General features: G+C 39.4%; 2 protein-coding genes across 2 annotated transcripts; both read left to right on the top strand.

Annotated features, from left to right (window-relative positions):
- The first annotated feature begins 586 nt into the window (after positions 1–586).
- SARC_06571 (hypothetical protein) lies at positions 587–10,835 on the top strand. The gene is made up of 26 exons (XM_014299518.1): positions 587–967; positions 1,121–1,185; positions 1,562–1,765; positions 1,983–2,136; positions 2,428–2,670; positions 3,063–3,129; positions 3,584–3,807; positions 4,186–4,286; positions 4,537–4,676; positions 4,957–5,005; positions 5,215–5,288; positions 5,631–5,687; positions 5,990–6,101; positions 6,491–6,613; positions 6,727–6,828; positions 7,021–7,110; positions 7,285–7,401; positions 7,566–7,750; positions 7,944–8,052; positions 8,248–8,365; positions 8,703–8,880; positions 9,075–9,163; positions 9,396–9,526; positions 9,910–9,957; positions 10,229–10,316; positions 10,421–10,835. Exons 1-26 carry the CDS (start codon positions 700–702, stop codon positions 10,483–10,485), a joined length of 3,201 nt encoding a protein of 1,066 aa, XP_014154993.1. The 5' UTR covers positions 587–699; the 3' UTR covers positions 10,486–10,835.
- A 4,539-nt stretch (positions 10,836–15,374) lies between these two features.
- SARC_06572 (hypothetical protein) lies at positions 15,375–15,611 on the top strand (the record flags this gene model as incomplete). Its single annotated transcript, XM_014299519.1, has 1 exon — positions 15,375–15,611. One exon carries the CDS (start codon positions 15,375–15,377, stop codon positions 15,609–15,611), a length of 237 nt encoding a protein of 78 aa, XP_014154994.1.
- Positions 15,612–17,716: the final 2,105 nt, after the last annotated feature.

Raw genomic sequence — 17,716 nt, forward strand, 5'->3', positions numbered from 1 at the left:
CACTAAAAATCCGTACACACTACACACTCCAATAAAAATACACACACAAGAAGAGAGGATAATATTTTTGTAAATAAATACATACAACAAAGGCGTCACCAAGATCCAGGTGACTCTGGAGTCTGGGGTCCAGAAGTGGGGACTGGAGAGTGGAGAGTCAAGGGGAACTTATACATACACACAGCAGTATTTTTAACTCTGATGAAGTTTTTAATATTTAATAAAAAAACAAACACCGTGTTAAATAGTTTGGGATGTTTGGCACTGTGGCAGAGCCCCAAATGTTAAATAGAAAAAGCATGTGATATTTACGTGATGACGAGGAACTATTTTACTGGTGAGCATCGGTGTCGACCTAACGTCAGTTTTAAACGTTAAAATGAAAACGTCAAATATAATATATTTTTTTGTAAGTTTTAGTGTATAGCGATAATCTGCGCAGTCGAGAACCTGTTTCTATAAACCGTTTAAACGCGAAACGACGAGGTCAATGTCAGACTGTCAGCTGTCACCGTAAATATCGAGGAAGAGGAATTTTAGCGATAACAAACAAAACAAAGCGTCTACGTACGCCATCTTGTGAACACGAAGGATTCAACAAGGAAATGATTAAAAAAAAATGTAAAACAAACAGCTCGCCTCCCACATCTTCACACTTTCCGTTGTACGGATCCAGAGTTACCTGCATATAGCAACAGTATGATTTCCCAGCGCTTCGGGATTGAGGCCAAGGCCTTCTCCCAGCTGGCGCTGGCACGCACGTCGACCCGATTTCAGCCTACAAGCGTTCTCGCAAGAAATGGGGTTATCGGACGATACTATTCCACAGGAGAGAAGAAAGGGATTAAAGCGGTTGCTTTTGACCTCGGAGGTGTTGTACTACAGTCTCCGATGAAAGCTATACGCAAATATGAAGAGGTCCTGGGATATCCTGCCAACACAGTGAACAAGATCATTGCAGGCACAGGTATATACGCCCACGACGCAATACAATAATCTGGTTTCGTCTATATTATATATATATATAGTGTGCGTGTATACGCGTGTGTGCATGTGTAATATTTTGTTATCTAGTCATATTTCGTTTCACTCATCGTCTGTGCTACTTGCGACTTCACAGGATCTAAAGGATCTTTTCAGCAATTGGAAAGGGGAGAACTTACGCTCAAAGAATTCTATCCCAAGGTGAGTTTGGTCCATAACAGAAGCTTCTGAACAACTTTACGACTAAGTCAGCAGTGAAATCTGAATGTATATTTTTCAGATGCCGCCTGTTCATGTGATCATGTTATTTTGCCTACTTTGTGATTGTACGAAGGCTACATTGCTGCGTGCCGGATTCAATTAGCCTTCGAATGTGTAGCTATCTAGTATCTTGATGGACTAGGCTAACTTGCACGTCTACAGGTTGTGATTTTCAGGGCGATAATGGGCTCGACGTGAGGGGAATGAAAGTTCATGTCTCACCCATAATTACATGCAAAATATAGTGTCAGATATATGAATCTATCTATCCGCAAATACTACGTTTACACATGTACATCTCCATTTATATATCCAGTTTGAAGCTGAAAGTAAGCAGGCAGGCTTCCCTCTGGATGCAGCCAAGTTATTGAAGGACATACACTCGTATGTGTACAATGCGTCACCAGCGATGCTCGAGGCAATCGACTGCATTCGCGCCGAGGGTATCAAAACAGCGGCTGTAACCAACAACTGGCGTATCGGAAATGGCAAGGACGAGATCCAGAGTGATGTCACTAAGGTGTGTTGTAACGAAAACACATGCACCTGTACATGTTTGCTCTCGTATTAGTAGTGTGCCTGTGTAAGTATGTGCTCGCGCTTATATTACTAATGTCTGTATATGTACACACTCGAGCGTGCACCAGTATGTCCAGCTCGTCTCCTGCAATGGTCAGGACTGTTTCTTTTATTCATTCTAATATGTATTTACGCCTGAACTCTTTTGTTTGTTTCAGCGCATGGACTGTGTGGTTGAGAGTGTGGTCGAGGGCGTGAACAAACCAGATCCCGCCATTTTCAAAATCGCATGTGACCGTTTGGAAGTAGATCCCTCGCAAACCGTTTTTCTGGACGATATTGGCAAGAATCTGAGCGCGGCGAAGAAATTGGGTAAGGAGATATCTCCTGATTCTCCTATCAATTATTGTGTAACGCGTAAGAAGCATAAGGATAGTCAGCTACTTTCCGCATTACATTCTGCTAGCAGCATCCGGTACGTTCTCGGGGTTGAGTACGAATTCGTAGAATATCATTTCGCTACCTGTCACTCTACGACCAACTCCTTGTGCAAAACGTATGTCCTGAATAATTGTGATTCGATACATCTCTTTCTGTCCCATATTCCAACATTCTAAAAACTCTAAACGCTAAACCCTAAATCCTGATTCACACACTCGACAGGTATGACCACTCTCCTGGTAAAGGAGGTAGAGCCCGCGCTTGCTGAACTCGAGAAAGTGCTCGGTTTCCCACTTACGGGTTACGTCAAGGGGACAAGAGCTGCGATTGGGGCCCAAAAATTGAACGAGGACAACCTCCGAAGCTACTTAAAGGACACCCTGAAAATATCGGCTGATAAGATGAACGTCCGGAAGTTCTCACATGGACAGTCGAATCCTACGTTCTACATTGGCACTGAATCAGGTAGGTTTGTCTTGTACGTGTGTATTACAAACCCATGACCCTGGACTAATCTGTGTCGACCGGATAGTTTGAGTACTTAGCCTGACGTATGGTGTTTACTGGTGAAAAGGTAGCGACGTGTATATCATTTTGTGGCGCAACCTACACTATGAGCGGTACGGTACTATCTGTGTACGTGGTTGCAAACGGCTTTCTTTCCCATATATGTACCATAATTAATCACATGCATGCTCGTGTTATACCTACCTGAAACACCTACTGACATGAAATGCTACGAATTATACCTGCCTGCAACACATACTCACATGAAATGCTTATGTTATACCTACCTGCATAACCTACCTGACTCGTCTACGCACTTTCGGTACCTGTCTGATTGTTTATTGCTGTAGGCGAGTTTGTACTACGCAAGAAACCCCCAGGAAAACTTCTGAAGGGCGCCCATGCTATCGAGCGAGAGTAAGTCTGTTCCTAATCGGATTTGAAGTTCAATACTGTCTGATAAGCAGCGCGTTTGTTTTTATGTACTCTTGCTGCGGAAAGGCGTGCGTGTATGCGTACGATTATAACACTGTGTGTAGTAGTAGTCTGTCTCTCTCTGTACATACACACATGCGTATATATGTTGGTATATATAAATATATATATATATATAGTCACATCTTCATTGTTTTGTAGGCGAAGAGTGCTGTTACAAACACCAGTATTAACAAGTGCGGATAAGTCGGTATTTGGCTTTCTATGAACGGTATGCGTCATTGTAAGCAGAGCACATACATACAAACTTCATTCGTCGCACACATACACGAAGCATATCACACATGAACACACACTCACTCACACACGCGCATACATGCCACACTACGCATATGCGTAAACACACACTCTCTCACACATCTACCTCTACCCACAGATACCAGATCATGACCGCTCTGCGCAAGAAAGGTGTACCCCTGCCCGAAACTTTAGGACTGTGTGAGGACGATTCAGTTATTGGCACGCCCTTCTACATGATGCGATATGTCCCTGGACGTGTGTTCGTCGACCCAGCCTTGCCCGGGATGTCACCCAAAGATCGCAAGGAGATATATGAGTCTATGAACGACGCGTTGGTGTCCATGCACTCTGCCGGTGTTGGTATGTTGTATGTAGGGGATATATGTATGGTGTATTGGATGTGTGTGGGATGTATGTTGTGTATATGAGATGTATGTATGATATATGGAATGTATGTATACGATGTGTGTGAGATGTGTGTTGTATATGTGAGATGTATGTATGATATATGGTATGTATGTATTTTGTATGTATACGATGCATAGTCTTCTAAATTGAACATAAGATGTGTGTAAGGTGTATCAGATGTGTGTGGGATGTATGTTGTATATAGGAGATGTGTGCTTGATATATCGAATGTTTGCCTTAGTATGTTGATGGGTGTGTTATCACGGTACATACTGCTGGAGCATACTACATACACTACTTATTTTTAACTCGCATCCAACCACAACTCAGATCTGGAAGGTATTGAGGGCTTTGCGAAGAAAACCGACGAATTCTTTGCGCGCCAAATCAAAACATGGACCAATCAAAGTGTGGGGGCCATCCAAGCTACGGTATGGCAAGAACTAGGGTTTTGGTACTAGGTTGATTGGTTCAGTCCTTTGCCTCGTTTGTAATGTTATTGTGAACGGACTTAAAGGGAAATGCAGGTGATGGAATTTGTACCATAGAGTAGGGGTTGGCAATCTGGTAGGGTGTTCGATCTATTCCCGGGGCTTGTAATTTGCAGGGCCAAAGTGGTCCAATTCGGGAGTACAAATTATATCTAAATTGTCCTCTTTTGCTTGTGTGTGATGTATTTAGCAAGGAAAGATGGATCAGATTGCCGATATGACATACCTGATCGACTGGCTGCCAAAGAACATTCCCGAACAAACACAGACTGCGGTGGTACATGGAGACTTCCGATTGGACAACATGATCTACCATCCCACTGAGAACAAGTATGTTGCATAGTTTCTATATATATATATAGTTCTATATCTATATATGTATAGTTCTAAATCTATACATGTATATGTATATATATATATATGTTATTATATTATACATGTGGGAAGTTATTTTGTACATGCAGATTTCGATCATAATGCACTCATATATATATATATATATATGCATACACAAATATATATATATAGATACATAGATACATAGATATATGCAAATCTGCACCTGGATCGTATACTAAACTCTCATTCGGTTCAATCAATTCATTTGCAGAGTGATGGGCATTCTGGATTGGGAACTGTCGACCCTTGGTGACCCCATGGTATGACTGTTAGTGTACCTCCAGTGTATGGGCGGAGTTCAGTAAACCGAGTCCAGTTGAGTGTATAAGTCGGGTTTATAATCTGGTGTATAAACTTCGATTGCCCGAGTTTGTTCACAGTTAATCAATTATATTGAAACATCTTCAATTTCGATTATCGGTATTTCAACTCAAAATATTATTCTCTCCGAATTTTGGCGTGTTCACAGTCGGATGTATCGTACAGTGGACTGATGTATCACCTAGTGGAGAATCCCATCATGAAAGGCCTGGGACATGCAGCGTAAGTACTCATGGGCTTGATATTTTGGGATATGTCCTGTCCCGTATTGATTTCTGGGTTGGTGAGTATCTTAATAAGATTGATATTTTGGGACATGTCCTGTCCCGTAATTAATTCGGGTTGTTGGGTATGTCAATGCCTTGCCTAACTGTAGATATCACGGATTGATATTTTGAGGAATGTCATGTTTTGTATTGTGTAAGATATGTATAGTGTTTTCTGAGTGGTACCATGTCCCAATCATAGATTTGGAGCGAGTGAGTATTTAGGATAAAAGGGTTCAATTTTTCTAACATTCTTTCCTTTGCTTTTAATACCTTTTTTTTCTCGTATTTTCTTCAGATTGCCCGAGGGAGTACCCACCGAGATGGAATTCGTAGAGCGTTACTGTCAGAAAATGTAAATACGTATTCTCATCATACGACATCTATAGATTGTATTAATGGGTTGGGTTTTACGGTTTGGAGTTTTTAACCCCCTAATTGTTTTAATGGGGGTTGGTTATGAATATGTGGTGGTACAATGTTTGTCCGAATCTATTTGTATTCGTTTCAAAAATGTATGTATATTCGTCACACTCTTCACTTTCATCCCGGTAGTGTTACGTTTATTATTAACCAAGTTTACGGTACGTATTTTGCGGCAATACGGTTTTCCAATTCGGGAAGTTCACGTAAGGTACGTTTTCTAATACCACACAGGGGACTTGATGTCGACGCGGTCAAAAGTAACTGGGATTTCTATACTGCCTTTGGATTTTTCCGGTTGTCCTCTATCTGCCAGGGCGTTTATGCTCGTGGACTGATGGGCCAGGTATGTGTCGGTATACATAAGTATAGTGTGTATGCATGTGTGTTTATTCGTATACATATATGAAGGATAGACCGTTGTGTGCATATATATATATAATATGTATGTGTATATATCAATTTACTGTGATTTTGTATACTTATATGCCAATAGTAGCCAGCACATACACAGTTGCCTAGGAATCTTTTACATAGTAGTAGTCATGTACCTCTTCAGACATATAGCATTGACGCATTTACATAGTAGTCCTGTACTTCTTCAGACGTATAGCAATGATACAGTAAATGATGTTGCTGTTATAGATCAATACTCTACATATTATAACCCGTCGTTACATTGAAATTATTGAAGCTACAACTCACTTTATCCCGGTTCTACATACATACTTACAGGCCAGTAGCACCAACTCGAACAAGTTCAATGACGTTGCAACTCAGTTGGCGGCGGTTGCCAGGTCTGCTGCTGACCGCGCAGACGCAAACAGCGCCTCCAGACACCACTCAGAGTACGCTCAGGTAAAACAGCCTGTGCGTATACGTCTATATAATTATAAATCTATATATATATATGTATTTATAGTTCTTGCATTTCCTGAGATATTAGAGCACAAATTTCTCGTACTTTACAGGCAATGCCACAGACAAGCAGAGGCTATCACACCTCAGCGCGTCCTTTGGGAACAGTCAGGCGTCGCCAATACTCTACCGCCGGCGGAGAGGTCTTCGGTTTGGTATGTCCGCACCACTGTTTTCGGTTCGACGCTGGATTGGAAACCTCTACAATCCTCCATAGGCCTTAACTTGGCCCTATTTTCATACCAAGTCGTGGAGGTCATTTCCTGCTTCGTTTATTATTCCCAGTACCATTGTCATTCATAGGCGTTCTATTCTTCTGCTTTTTTTTCTTTTGCTTTTTGGCGAAGTCTGAACGCGCTGCCAAGATCAAAGAAGATGTGATTGACTTTATCAACACAGAAGTCATCCCGCTAGAGCCCCTCTTCAACGAACATCAGGCGAGTTCAACTGCCGCTTTATGTGCTGATGCATCTTTATGTACATATGTATTTATATATTTATATATATTTCTTTTCATGTGCACTGTACGTATGTATTCTGGCAACTATACATATCTTTGTTTACTCGGCGGTTTTTTTTTAATTAACCTTGCATATCCCATTCCCTTGCAGTTTGACGAAAAGCGACAGTGGACTCCAGTTCCCGAGATGGAAGTCTTGAAGCAGAAAGCCAAGGCCAAGGGTCTGTGGAATTTGTTCTTACCTCTTGAGTCTGATCCCGAGGGCCAGGTAAATATTATAAATATATATGTATATATATATCTATATCTATATATAACTCTTGCTGTACTGTATCTGAATTGCAATTAGTCTACCCGCTTGACATCTCCCACAATATTACAGTGTGCCTCTCACCTGAGCCTAACGATATGATATTGACCTCCTTCTTACAGTACGGTGCAGGTATGACCAACCTCGAGTACGCACACCTGTGCGAAGAGATGGGTAAGTGCATGTGGGCCCCAGAGGCGTTCAACTGCAGCGCACCCGACACTGGCAACATGGAGGTACTCACACGCTACGGCAAGCCTGAGCATAAGGAGCAGTGGCTAAAGCCCTTGCTTAATGGCGATATCAGGTACGGCGTATGATGTTTAAGTGTATGTGTGTGCACTTACATACAAGCATAGTTATATAGTTATATGTACATATATATATATATGTATATATATATTCGACATCATCCACAACACGTGCCATAGTTCAGACGAGATACCTTTATCTCAATCCATCCGATAAACTTGTACCGTTTTCGTTTCTTCATACATCAGGTCGTGCTTCGCGATGACTGAGCCTGAAGTAGCCTCCAGTGATGCCACCAACATCCAAACGTCCATCAAACGTGACGGAGATGATTACATTATCAACGGGCGCAAACATGTGAGTTTGTTTTATGTGATGCATTTGGAGTTGTAAAATAGTATGTCTAGAGTGTGTGTTGAGAAGGTTGTTTTATAAACGGTTAAGGATTATTTATAATATATTCTGTAGGGTGATTTAGAATTGAATCAAGCTTTTGGATTATCCATCGTATTCCGTTCCTAAACTTGAAAATACCAATTCCAAATTCCGCAGTGGACTTCTGGTGCTATGGATCCCCGGTGTAAGATCTCTATCCTGATGGGCAAGACCGATTTCTCGGCGGATACCCACAGCCAACAGTCGATGATTTTGGTGCCTATGGACACTCCCGGTGTGTACATATACTTCACCGTGCATGTGAACAGAAATGAAATCATAAGCACTACAACACTGTATATTTTACGTACATGTATGTACATATACATCACCGTATGTTTATGTACAAGTATGTACCTTTAATAGAGATAACACCATGAGTCAACCTAGAGTACAACAAGAAATCCTAAGCCTACTACTGTACACGTGCTTTGCACCACTCCACAATATATACACCCCCTACACTACATGCAGCTACAAGTCACATACGCACACAGACACAACATACACGCACACAATCTCTCGCCCATACTCAAGCCTATACACGTACATAAATGCACACCAACATACAGGTATTAAGATCATCCGTCCTCTCCGAGTGCTGGGATTCCTGGATGCGCCCCACGGACACGCTGAGATCGAATTCAATGACGTGCGAGTGCCTGCAAGCAACATCTTGTTGGGTGAGGGAAGAGGTTTCGAGATCGCACAGGGACGACTGGGCCCTGGACGTATTCACCACTGCATGCGGTAGGTTGTGTGTGTGTGTGTGTCCGTCCGTATATGTGCATATTCTAATGAATGCATCGATCTGTTTATATATATATATATTATGTGTGTCATCTCATGTGTGTCCTTTCATGCTGAATCCAGTACATATACCTGTCTGAAATACGTGTCCAATTCACTACTTAATATTTTTTTGTCCCGTTTTTTTATATCAGTATGATTGGATACGCGGAACGATCACTTGAGCTGATGTGCAAACGAGTGACTGAGAGAACCGCCTTCGGCAAGCCACTTGCAGCACAAGGTACATAGAACACATGTATGTGTATGTATTTATGTATATATATATATATATAAATATGTATATGTATATATATGTATGTATATATATATCAAGCGGTCATAATTCTGCAAGATATGTATATCAAGCGATATTCTTCAGGAAAACTAATACAGTGTTGCTGACGGTTCACACATCTACGTATACATATATATAATATATTCGTATTTTCTTATTTATATTTACCTGTGTACAGGAACCATTCTTGCGGATATTGCCAACTCTCGATGTGAGATCGATCAGGCACGTCTACTCACACTGCAAGCTGCCCACAAAATGGATACTGTCGGAAACAAGGCAGCCAAGCGGGAGATTGCTATGATTAAGGTTTGTGAGGCAATTTATATGGATGTGCATGTTCATACGTGTATGCTAGTCGTATCTTATGCGATAACGAATAGTTTTACGGCTTGTTACGAATCCAGTATCTAAATTTATAATATCTTCGACCGTTACCTACTGTTCTTTTGAATTATATATGTATATATATTATATTATATATGTATATATATATATATATATGCGGGCGTATAATACTGGCGTATCGAACGAGCCCTTGGTATATTCAATAGTGCGTGAGTTCATGTAAACGTTGAAATTAATATTCTATAAACGTACACAGATCAGTATTCTATTCACATACGTATAAATATCATTTTTAAATGCAATTTTGCTGAAGATTTAAATCGCTTCTCGCCTACTTCTCACAGATTGTTGCACCGACAATGGCCCAGACAGTGATCGACCGCTGCATGCAGGTACTGTTCTTTGGCTTCTGACAAGACAACGTTTCTTGCTTAAGTTTTGGTCGGGTTGATTGTAGGTGTATGAATGAGTATTCGCTTAAATTTTTGGAGAGTGACAAGAAGCCGTAGCACAACTTGTACAGTACGATTCCGAGTTGGAATTTGCGCAAGCGTCATTGTGGTCTGCTGTATATCATAGTTTCCTGTTCGTTTACTGATACATATTAATTATTTTACGTATACTGACTGATACGTCTTTATTTTTATATATTTTCTCATCTAGGCGCACGGAGGTATTGGTCTGACCCCAGATTACCCCATGGCTCAGTTGTTCATGGCCTCGCGAACATTGCGATACGCAGACGGACCTGGTAAGTATACATCCGTATATGTGTACACTTGTACATAATTCCATTTTTTTTTTGTATTTTCTCTTCCTTGCAACCGCCTAACTTTTACTAATTCATTTTAACAGATGAGGTACATCGCATGTCCCTCGGCAAGCAGGAGCTAAAAAAGTACGCTGCAAAGCGAACTTAGATTCAGCCGGATTAGGATATTTTCTCAAAGTACGAGTGAATTCAACTGGAAATCTCGGTGACTACTATTAGTCTTATCGACGAGGATCGGGAATGCATATTTTCAAATACTCGCGATAAGCGTGAATTGAGATTGCCTTATCCTATTTGAATCATAAGACATATATATATATAATGTGAATAAAACGTACGATTATCTGACAGTAGATACTCTATTCACTGGTCAAGTACAGCGCTGGTGTCTGCGAGTTGTTCTTGACCGAGTTGAGCTACACTAGGCGTACTGGTGTATAGCAACGGTTTTCTCGCCTATTTATTGTGTGAATGATGAAATATGAGAGTGCAGCATATTCATAGTATGGTTTCTGAAATAGAAGTGGGTAATGTATATGTGTATTTTTGTATATATATATATATATATAATTATATATATATATATATATAATTATATATATATATGTATGTGTGTAGTAATATATAATATATATTATTATTATATTGTTATAATACTATTATTACTACACACACACACACACACACTATATATATATATATATATAATATGTAATATTAGATATATATATATATTATGTATATATATATATATATATATATACTATGCTCGAGTTCGTATGTGCTCTGTCGTTAATATTTGCTACGCGTCGCTAGCTCTGCACCATATTCTCGTACACTGATCGATCCCGAAAAGTTTCAGGTTTGATTCCAAATTAGCATGTCAACAACGTTCATACTTACATGTTTTACTGCACAACCATGTGCACAGCGGACACCTATCACGCACATCGATTCCATGCATGGGAATGTCGATACATAAAATGACTACTGACATTAATCCTTGCCTTCTTATTTTTCTGATAGGAGATGGGCTTCAACACAGTCTTCTTAATGCAGTATGTAGCATACTGTACCTATCGAACCGTTCCATTACTGTCTGCGGTCACGACATTCGGGCTTGCATAGAGCATTTTTCCACATTGTATTGAATTGTAGGATTGCGTAACTTTTTAGTGTATTAATACATGTGAAGTCGACAATATATATACTACCGGGCATTCCGGTATATTCACATAATGATCCTCAAGAGCTTGCTCCAACTGTAATGTACAAACTGGTAGCAAACATCCTCCCTTCTTGCTCAGGCAAAGATTACATCAGTCCAATAAAATAAACACTATGCTTATCATAAACATTGTATATCGCTGGACGGTGAGGTTGATTGTTTTCGAAGGATATCTGGTGCGTACATTCAGATAATAGCTGCGAACGTAGACGGTTTTTTTATATATACCACGAAGTCGTAACAAAAAAAAATACTAAATACTATGAAACGGTCATCTAAAGTTTTACACAATAATGAGCAATAGAAAGGAAAGACCTCCAATGCGCGATGGCGGGTCACTGGGGTGGTCTCTCTACTCTCACTTGCTCTGGGCACTGCCTCACAGGTGTCAAGATTCAAGAACTCAAGACGTATATAAATACAAATGTACTATGAAATGTACATATTTACCGCCTCTACTAGTAGAGACCGTATATAGGGTTGTTGAGGAGATAGAGTGTTGAGAACTTGAGATATTTATCTTCCGTCTCGGCGGGTTCATTCATCATTGTCGCACGCGGCGTCTCGTTACTGCAGTGAAGCAAATATTAGGTCTAAAATACCGATCAGCTCTTTATAAATGGCCTTTCTTAGAATTTTAGAATTTCATAAAACAATCACTATTCTTTTAAAATTCGAATTGTATACTTTTTTTTTAACTAACAGGATTTTTTTCTTCTTCACATGCTTCATCATGCGATCCTCCTACCTTTCTCTCGAGATATAAAAATAGTTCGTCATTCGCCCAGTAAGTTGTTAAGTTAAGAAACTCATTATGTTAAAAAAAAAATGAAACAAATACTCTTATTCACTATAAAAAAGCCATCTTCTCTTTACTGCTCTCTACTCTCGAGAGAGTAGAGTTTGTAGATTAATAATTGCTAGAATACATTTATGCAAAAAAAAAAATAAGTAGCGTTCTGTCACAGTCTACTTTTACAAAAAGGCCATTTATGGTTCTGTTCAAAGCATTTTATCATAGCCTCTTTTGTCTTTTTTAGGGGCTATGCATTTATATGTATAGAGTATTTGGCTAAATATGTTGAGTATGTTCTGTTCATTTATTTGTGTCCACACAAATGAAGAAATAGAAATAAAGACTTTTAATTTTGAAAACAAAAAGAGAAAGATAAAAATCGTATATATATTTTAAAAGAGCATTTTTTTAAACGGCCTAATACCGGACATATGAGTCTATGGCCCTAAGGCCTATGCCCTATAGCCTTTTATTATCAAATTTTAATAATTATGGCCATTGAAGGGTAAATTTTTATTTATTTAAAAACAATATCATATGAATTTACCATTAAGTAATATGAGTAATGTTATTTGTAAATAGAATGTTGTATTTAGATTTTAGCATGGCCCTCTGGCCTCTGGTTTCTGGATTTAAGTCTGCGCTAAAAATTTACGATTTGTTGGAAGGAACCTGATTTCTGCTCGAGACTCAAATCCAAAGGGCCATGTCTATAGTACATACTCAATTTTTCTTCACAATGAGTTAATGACGTCATGCAGCAATCGGTCAAATTCAAAGTCGGACAGACCAAACTATTCAATTTTCAGAAAACTACCTCGCTCTAGTAGTAGTAGAGTAGGACCATAGAAATTGCGAAGTACTACATTATGCCTTGATATTGATTATAATACATAGACCGTCATAGAGTCACTGTGAGTTACAGACACTAGTAGTAGGTCTAGTCACTACACAGTACAATGAAGGTTAAATAATTATGAATATACTAAATATAGATAACGAATAAAAAGTAGTAAAGGTGCATAGAAATAGTTTCCTTGGCCTTGAGTCACTGCCACTGACTGCCTCATTCCTCTAATTCCTCTCATCAGACCACGACTCCATCTGCCCGCCATGTAAATATTGTAAATATTAAAAATAGAAGCAGTCCAAGAGACCTAATAGTAGACTCTAAGACTCCGAGTCGCCACTCTTTAGCTCTTTAGCATCCGACTCCCCGTTCTCCGAGACCGAGGGGGACAAATGGTTAATAGTTCAAAACTTCAATATATACCTATAAAAAAAATAACCAGCATTCTTTTCAAGTTTTCTGAAACATACATTTCGAGTTTAGATAATACATTTTTTTTTTCTTAATATATAATTATATAACGATATATATCAAGACGGATGCGGGATGACTGTGACCTAAATACTCTCTATCTGTGAGTCCCGACTGACGACTCCTTGAGTCCATAGAAAAGGAATGGTAGAAAATATGTTTCAAAATTGAATAAAAGCGATAGGTCCGTATAACACTGACGTGTCCAAAGTTTCGTACTGTAAATTCTCAATTTCCCATTACTGATTTCCTATCTTCGGGATTCGCCTTAGGTTTAGGGCATTTTTTCAATACTTTTTTTAACGTTTCAATCTGCTGGCCGACAGGCGCGACAGCCCGATATATGTCTCGCACAGGCATATATTTACATTGTGTAGCCCGGTATAGGCGTATATACGTTACATTTTTCTCAGCCTCTCAGGTTTCTTGCGAATATATACAAACTTTCTTTAAACGTTTATTCTTCTGTGGCATGGTTCTCAGCCTCTCAGGCTTTTTGGGAATACATACATACATACTTTTTTAACGTTTATTCGTCTGAGGAAAGTAAATAAAGGCGATTCGTAAATATCTGGGCCTGTTCACAACTTAAATATGTAAATACACAGTCCAAAATAGGAAAATTCATACGAGCCCGGCGGGCCGGGGTAGGGCCCCTCTATGTAGAAAGACAAAAGTTCTTTTTTACCCGTCGGCGGCCGTTTGGCTTCGGAGGAATTTCTAAAGATTACCTGTTACTTTTTTGCTATGTAAATAGCGATAGGTATATGTCAACTTTAGCAACTGACGTCTGACTGACATATTGATTGGCTGATGTGGAGAACTAAAACAGGTCTGACTATCGGACCTTGAATATGCCCCCAAATATAAAAGTTTATCTTTTAACGTATACTTATTGAAATGTAAACGTATTGAGGTGGCTGACGTCTATGAACGGACTGACGGGTACATATTGCCCCAATTCTCATTCCTCAAAGGTAAATACAGTACATCATAGTGCTTTCTCTATCTAAAATATTTAACTCTTAGTCTTACACCCCAGTCTCACTCTCTTTTTTTTTTTTTTGTAGTTTGTATTTACTTTGTAGTTCGTACTTTGTAAATACTTTGTATGTACCCACCCGGTTTTGGTTTTGAAAGAAATGGTCTCAAGAATCTCAGACTCAACTCAGATTTACTCAAGCCTAGGCCAGAACGGAGTCCTGATGTCCTGACCCCTGTGTCCTGACTACTGAGTCCTAACACAGGCAGCCATGAGACACAGAGCAGGACTGCAGGACTACAGGCTGCAGCCCCGGGCTCTGGAGGGTTCTGTTCACCTGTTGGGACTCGAGACTGGCGACTGGACTGGCAAGTGGCAACTTGCAAGTGACTATTTAATTAGAAATAATATCTAGTGAGCCCGGCGAGAGTGAGAGAGGCTCGAGAGCCATGACTCCGTGAGGCGAGAGCCTTTTTGTGTTCTTTAGGAACAGTTTTAGGAACAGTATCCGCCCAGAAGGCTATGACCAAAATACATGGCCTATAAGGCTATGACAGTCAGGCCGAGTCTAATGGGTTGAAGCAAATTTTCGGTATAATATCAATAATAGGGCAAATTAAGGCTGAGCAGCATCGAGACATCGATTGGCTAATGCCATCAATGAGGATACATCCAGTGCTAGTGATGTGCTTAGCAATATTTTGCATACAATGGAGGAGAAAAGCATTAAAACAAGTAGTATTGATAAGGAGGAGGATAGTGAATCAAGTAGTGACAAAGACTCCGAAAGTGAGGATAATATTACAACCACTATGATAATAACTACAATATTAACGGTACTAACAAACATCATTCCTGTTCTAGAACAATCAAATATGGTGCCTAGAGGATCACTTGTGTATTGGTTTCAGCCATCGCTCGATGAGATCGCTGGACACATGCTATAAACGAACTATTTCCATGTTGACATGCGCATAAGCTTACCTCTGGTTTTAGTTTTAAAACAAGCTATCACACCTATGTGTGGACGCGATGATGTCATGGGAAGCCTGAGGAACGGAAGCATCGATGTTGGGGTTCAATTATATCTAATTTTACGTAGGTTAGCGGGGAGAGAAGTAGCAGATCTCAAGTGCACACATGTAATGCATAAAAAGTACTGTATATGCAATATTTAAACGAGTAACGCGTGCAATCAACGAGGTCAGTAGGGCTTTTAGGGTTTTAGCCCACTACTACACAAAAGTGCAAGGATATAGCCAAAGGATTCAGTCAAGTATCAACATTTGGAGTCATTGCTCACTTTGTAGAAGCAGTAGATGGATTTTTTGTCTTATTCTCTGGCCATTAGATGGCCCTTGGAGTGAATTGCCAAGTAATCTTTGATCATCGCTATCGATCTGAGTTTAATAATGTAAATATTGGCGTGAGTGATATATTTGAAGGGCGCAGAAGTAGTAAAAGTAATACATCAGAGTATAGTGTTAGAAACAAAGGATAGACCGGGACTGTTACAGAGTAATATTACAAGCGTGTGAGGGGTTTTCAGACATACGTTATACGTGATGAGATAGATTTGAGTAAAAAAACACATATTGCGGCCTTAGGGATAATATTCGGCCTTAGTGTCCAAATCTGCTACATTACCTGGTATGACACATATAGTAGGTGAAGTAGATGGAAGAGGATGGGGAAGGCCAGACTGGAATGTATGAATAAATCCGACACGCACAAGGCAAGATAACAAAAAGACATATCTATAATTTCAATTACATAGAATTGATGAAAGCATTATTTTTTTAGTTAGTTCTTTTTATTATTGTACATATACATGATATTTAAAAAATGCAGTTGTTGTTGTAGCTCGTTTTATATAATCATCATCATATAAATATAATCAAATGTACGAGTGTGTGGTCATTATGTATAAATACATAGATACGACTCGCTTTGCATAATCATCATGTATTTAATATTAAATGTACATAAAACATACAATGTTTTCTTTCATGATACTTTCGAGATCACGGATTTTTTAAATCTCAATACTGCTAGTTCTATTCAGTAGAAATTCTTATAAAACATACGTTAGTCGATATAGTTTACCACCAGCTTCTTTCAAATTATTCCGTACTTTTTTTTCATTGTGAGGGGTGTATGTAAATGATACAGCTTCAAAATTAGACAAGCAATCGGAGTCTTTCGCATAAGAGTACATAATTACAGGCTATACGCTAGCTTCAAAGCACAAAACACTCGAGAACTACATCCACATTTTGACTATCCCAAATAGAAGCTCAAAAAATTGGATTTCAAACCTTACCACAGCTCGTATAACTTCTTGCCGAGCTCGTCCTTCCGAGCGCTTTGCAGCAGCTGCCATGATGGTGTACACCAGGGTCATGTCCAACGGATCTATATTTCTTATCTGATCAACATACTTGGCGTGGCGTTTATACGGCTCATCTATCTCTTCTATTGTCACCAAATCTTGCTCCCATGCTGATATATTTGGTAACCATCGACATATCGTTTTGGTGGCTGTTGAATGCTGCTTAGACGTTGTTATTGTTTACACAGTAATACTTGTCAACGAAGTCTTTGGCAAAATGTCCCGGTGACAAATTTGTCCATTATTCTAAAGGAATATATGTCCAGTGCAGAAATATTTACATCTCTTCCCGGGCATTATTGTTGAGTAGCAGTACAGTCACTAAAGTCTGCTTAGATGCAGTAGTTGTTAACTTCTAGTCAACTTCTATCTTGCGCCTACTAAGATATGTTGATCATGTATTTATTATTGCAAAAAGCTGATATTCGCAGGGCGACATTCTATCTGATGTAATCGTAGCAGGTGCGGTTCTCGTGTCAGCAAACGGATCAAAAAGTTATTCACTGTCTGCACAATTTTCTCCGCTTCTGATTGAACACCTTGGATGTGATCTTGAATGTGATCTTCAGTGCGACCATGAATTTGATCTTGAATGTGATCTTGAGTACTATCTTGAATGTTATCTTCTTGTATGTGATTTTCTCAAATGTGATCTTGGAT

Source organism: Sphaeroforma arctica, assembly GCF_001186125.1.
Source record: "Sphaeroforma arctica JP610 unplaced genomic scaffold supercont1.474, whole genome shotgun sequence".
Lineage (NCBI taxonomy): Eukaryota > Ichthyosporea > Ichthyophonida > Sphaeroforma > Sphaeroforma arctica.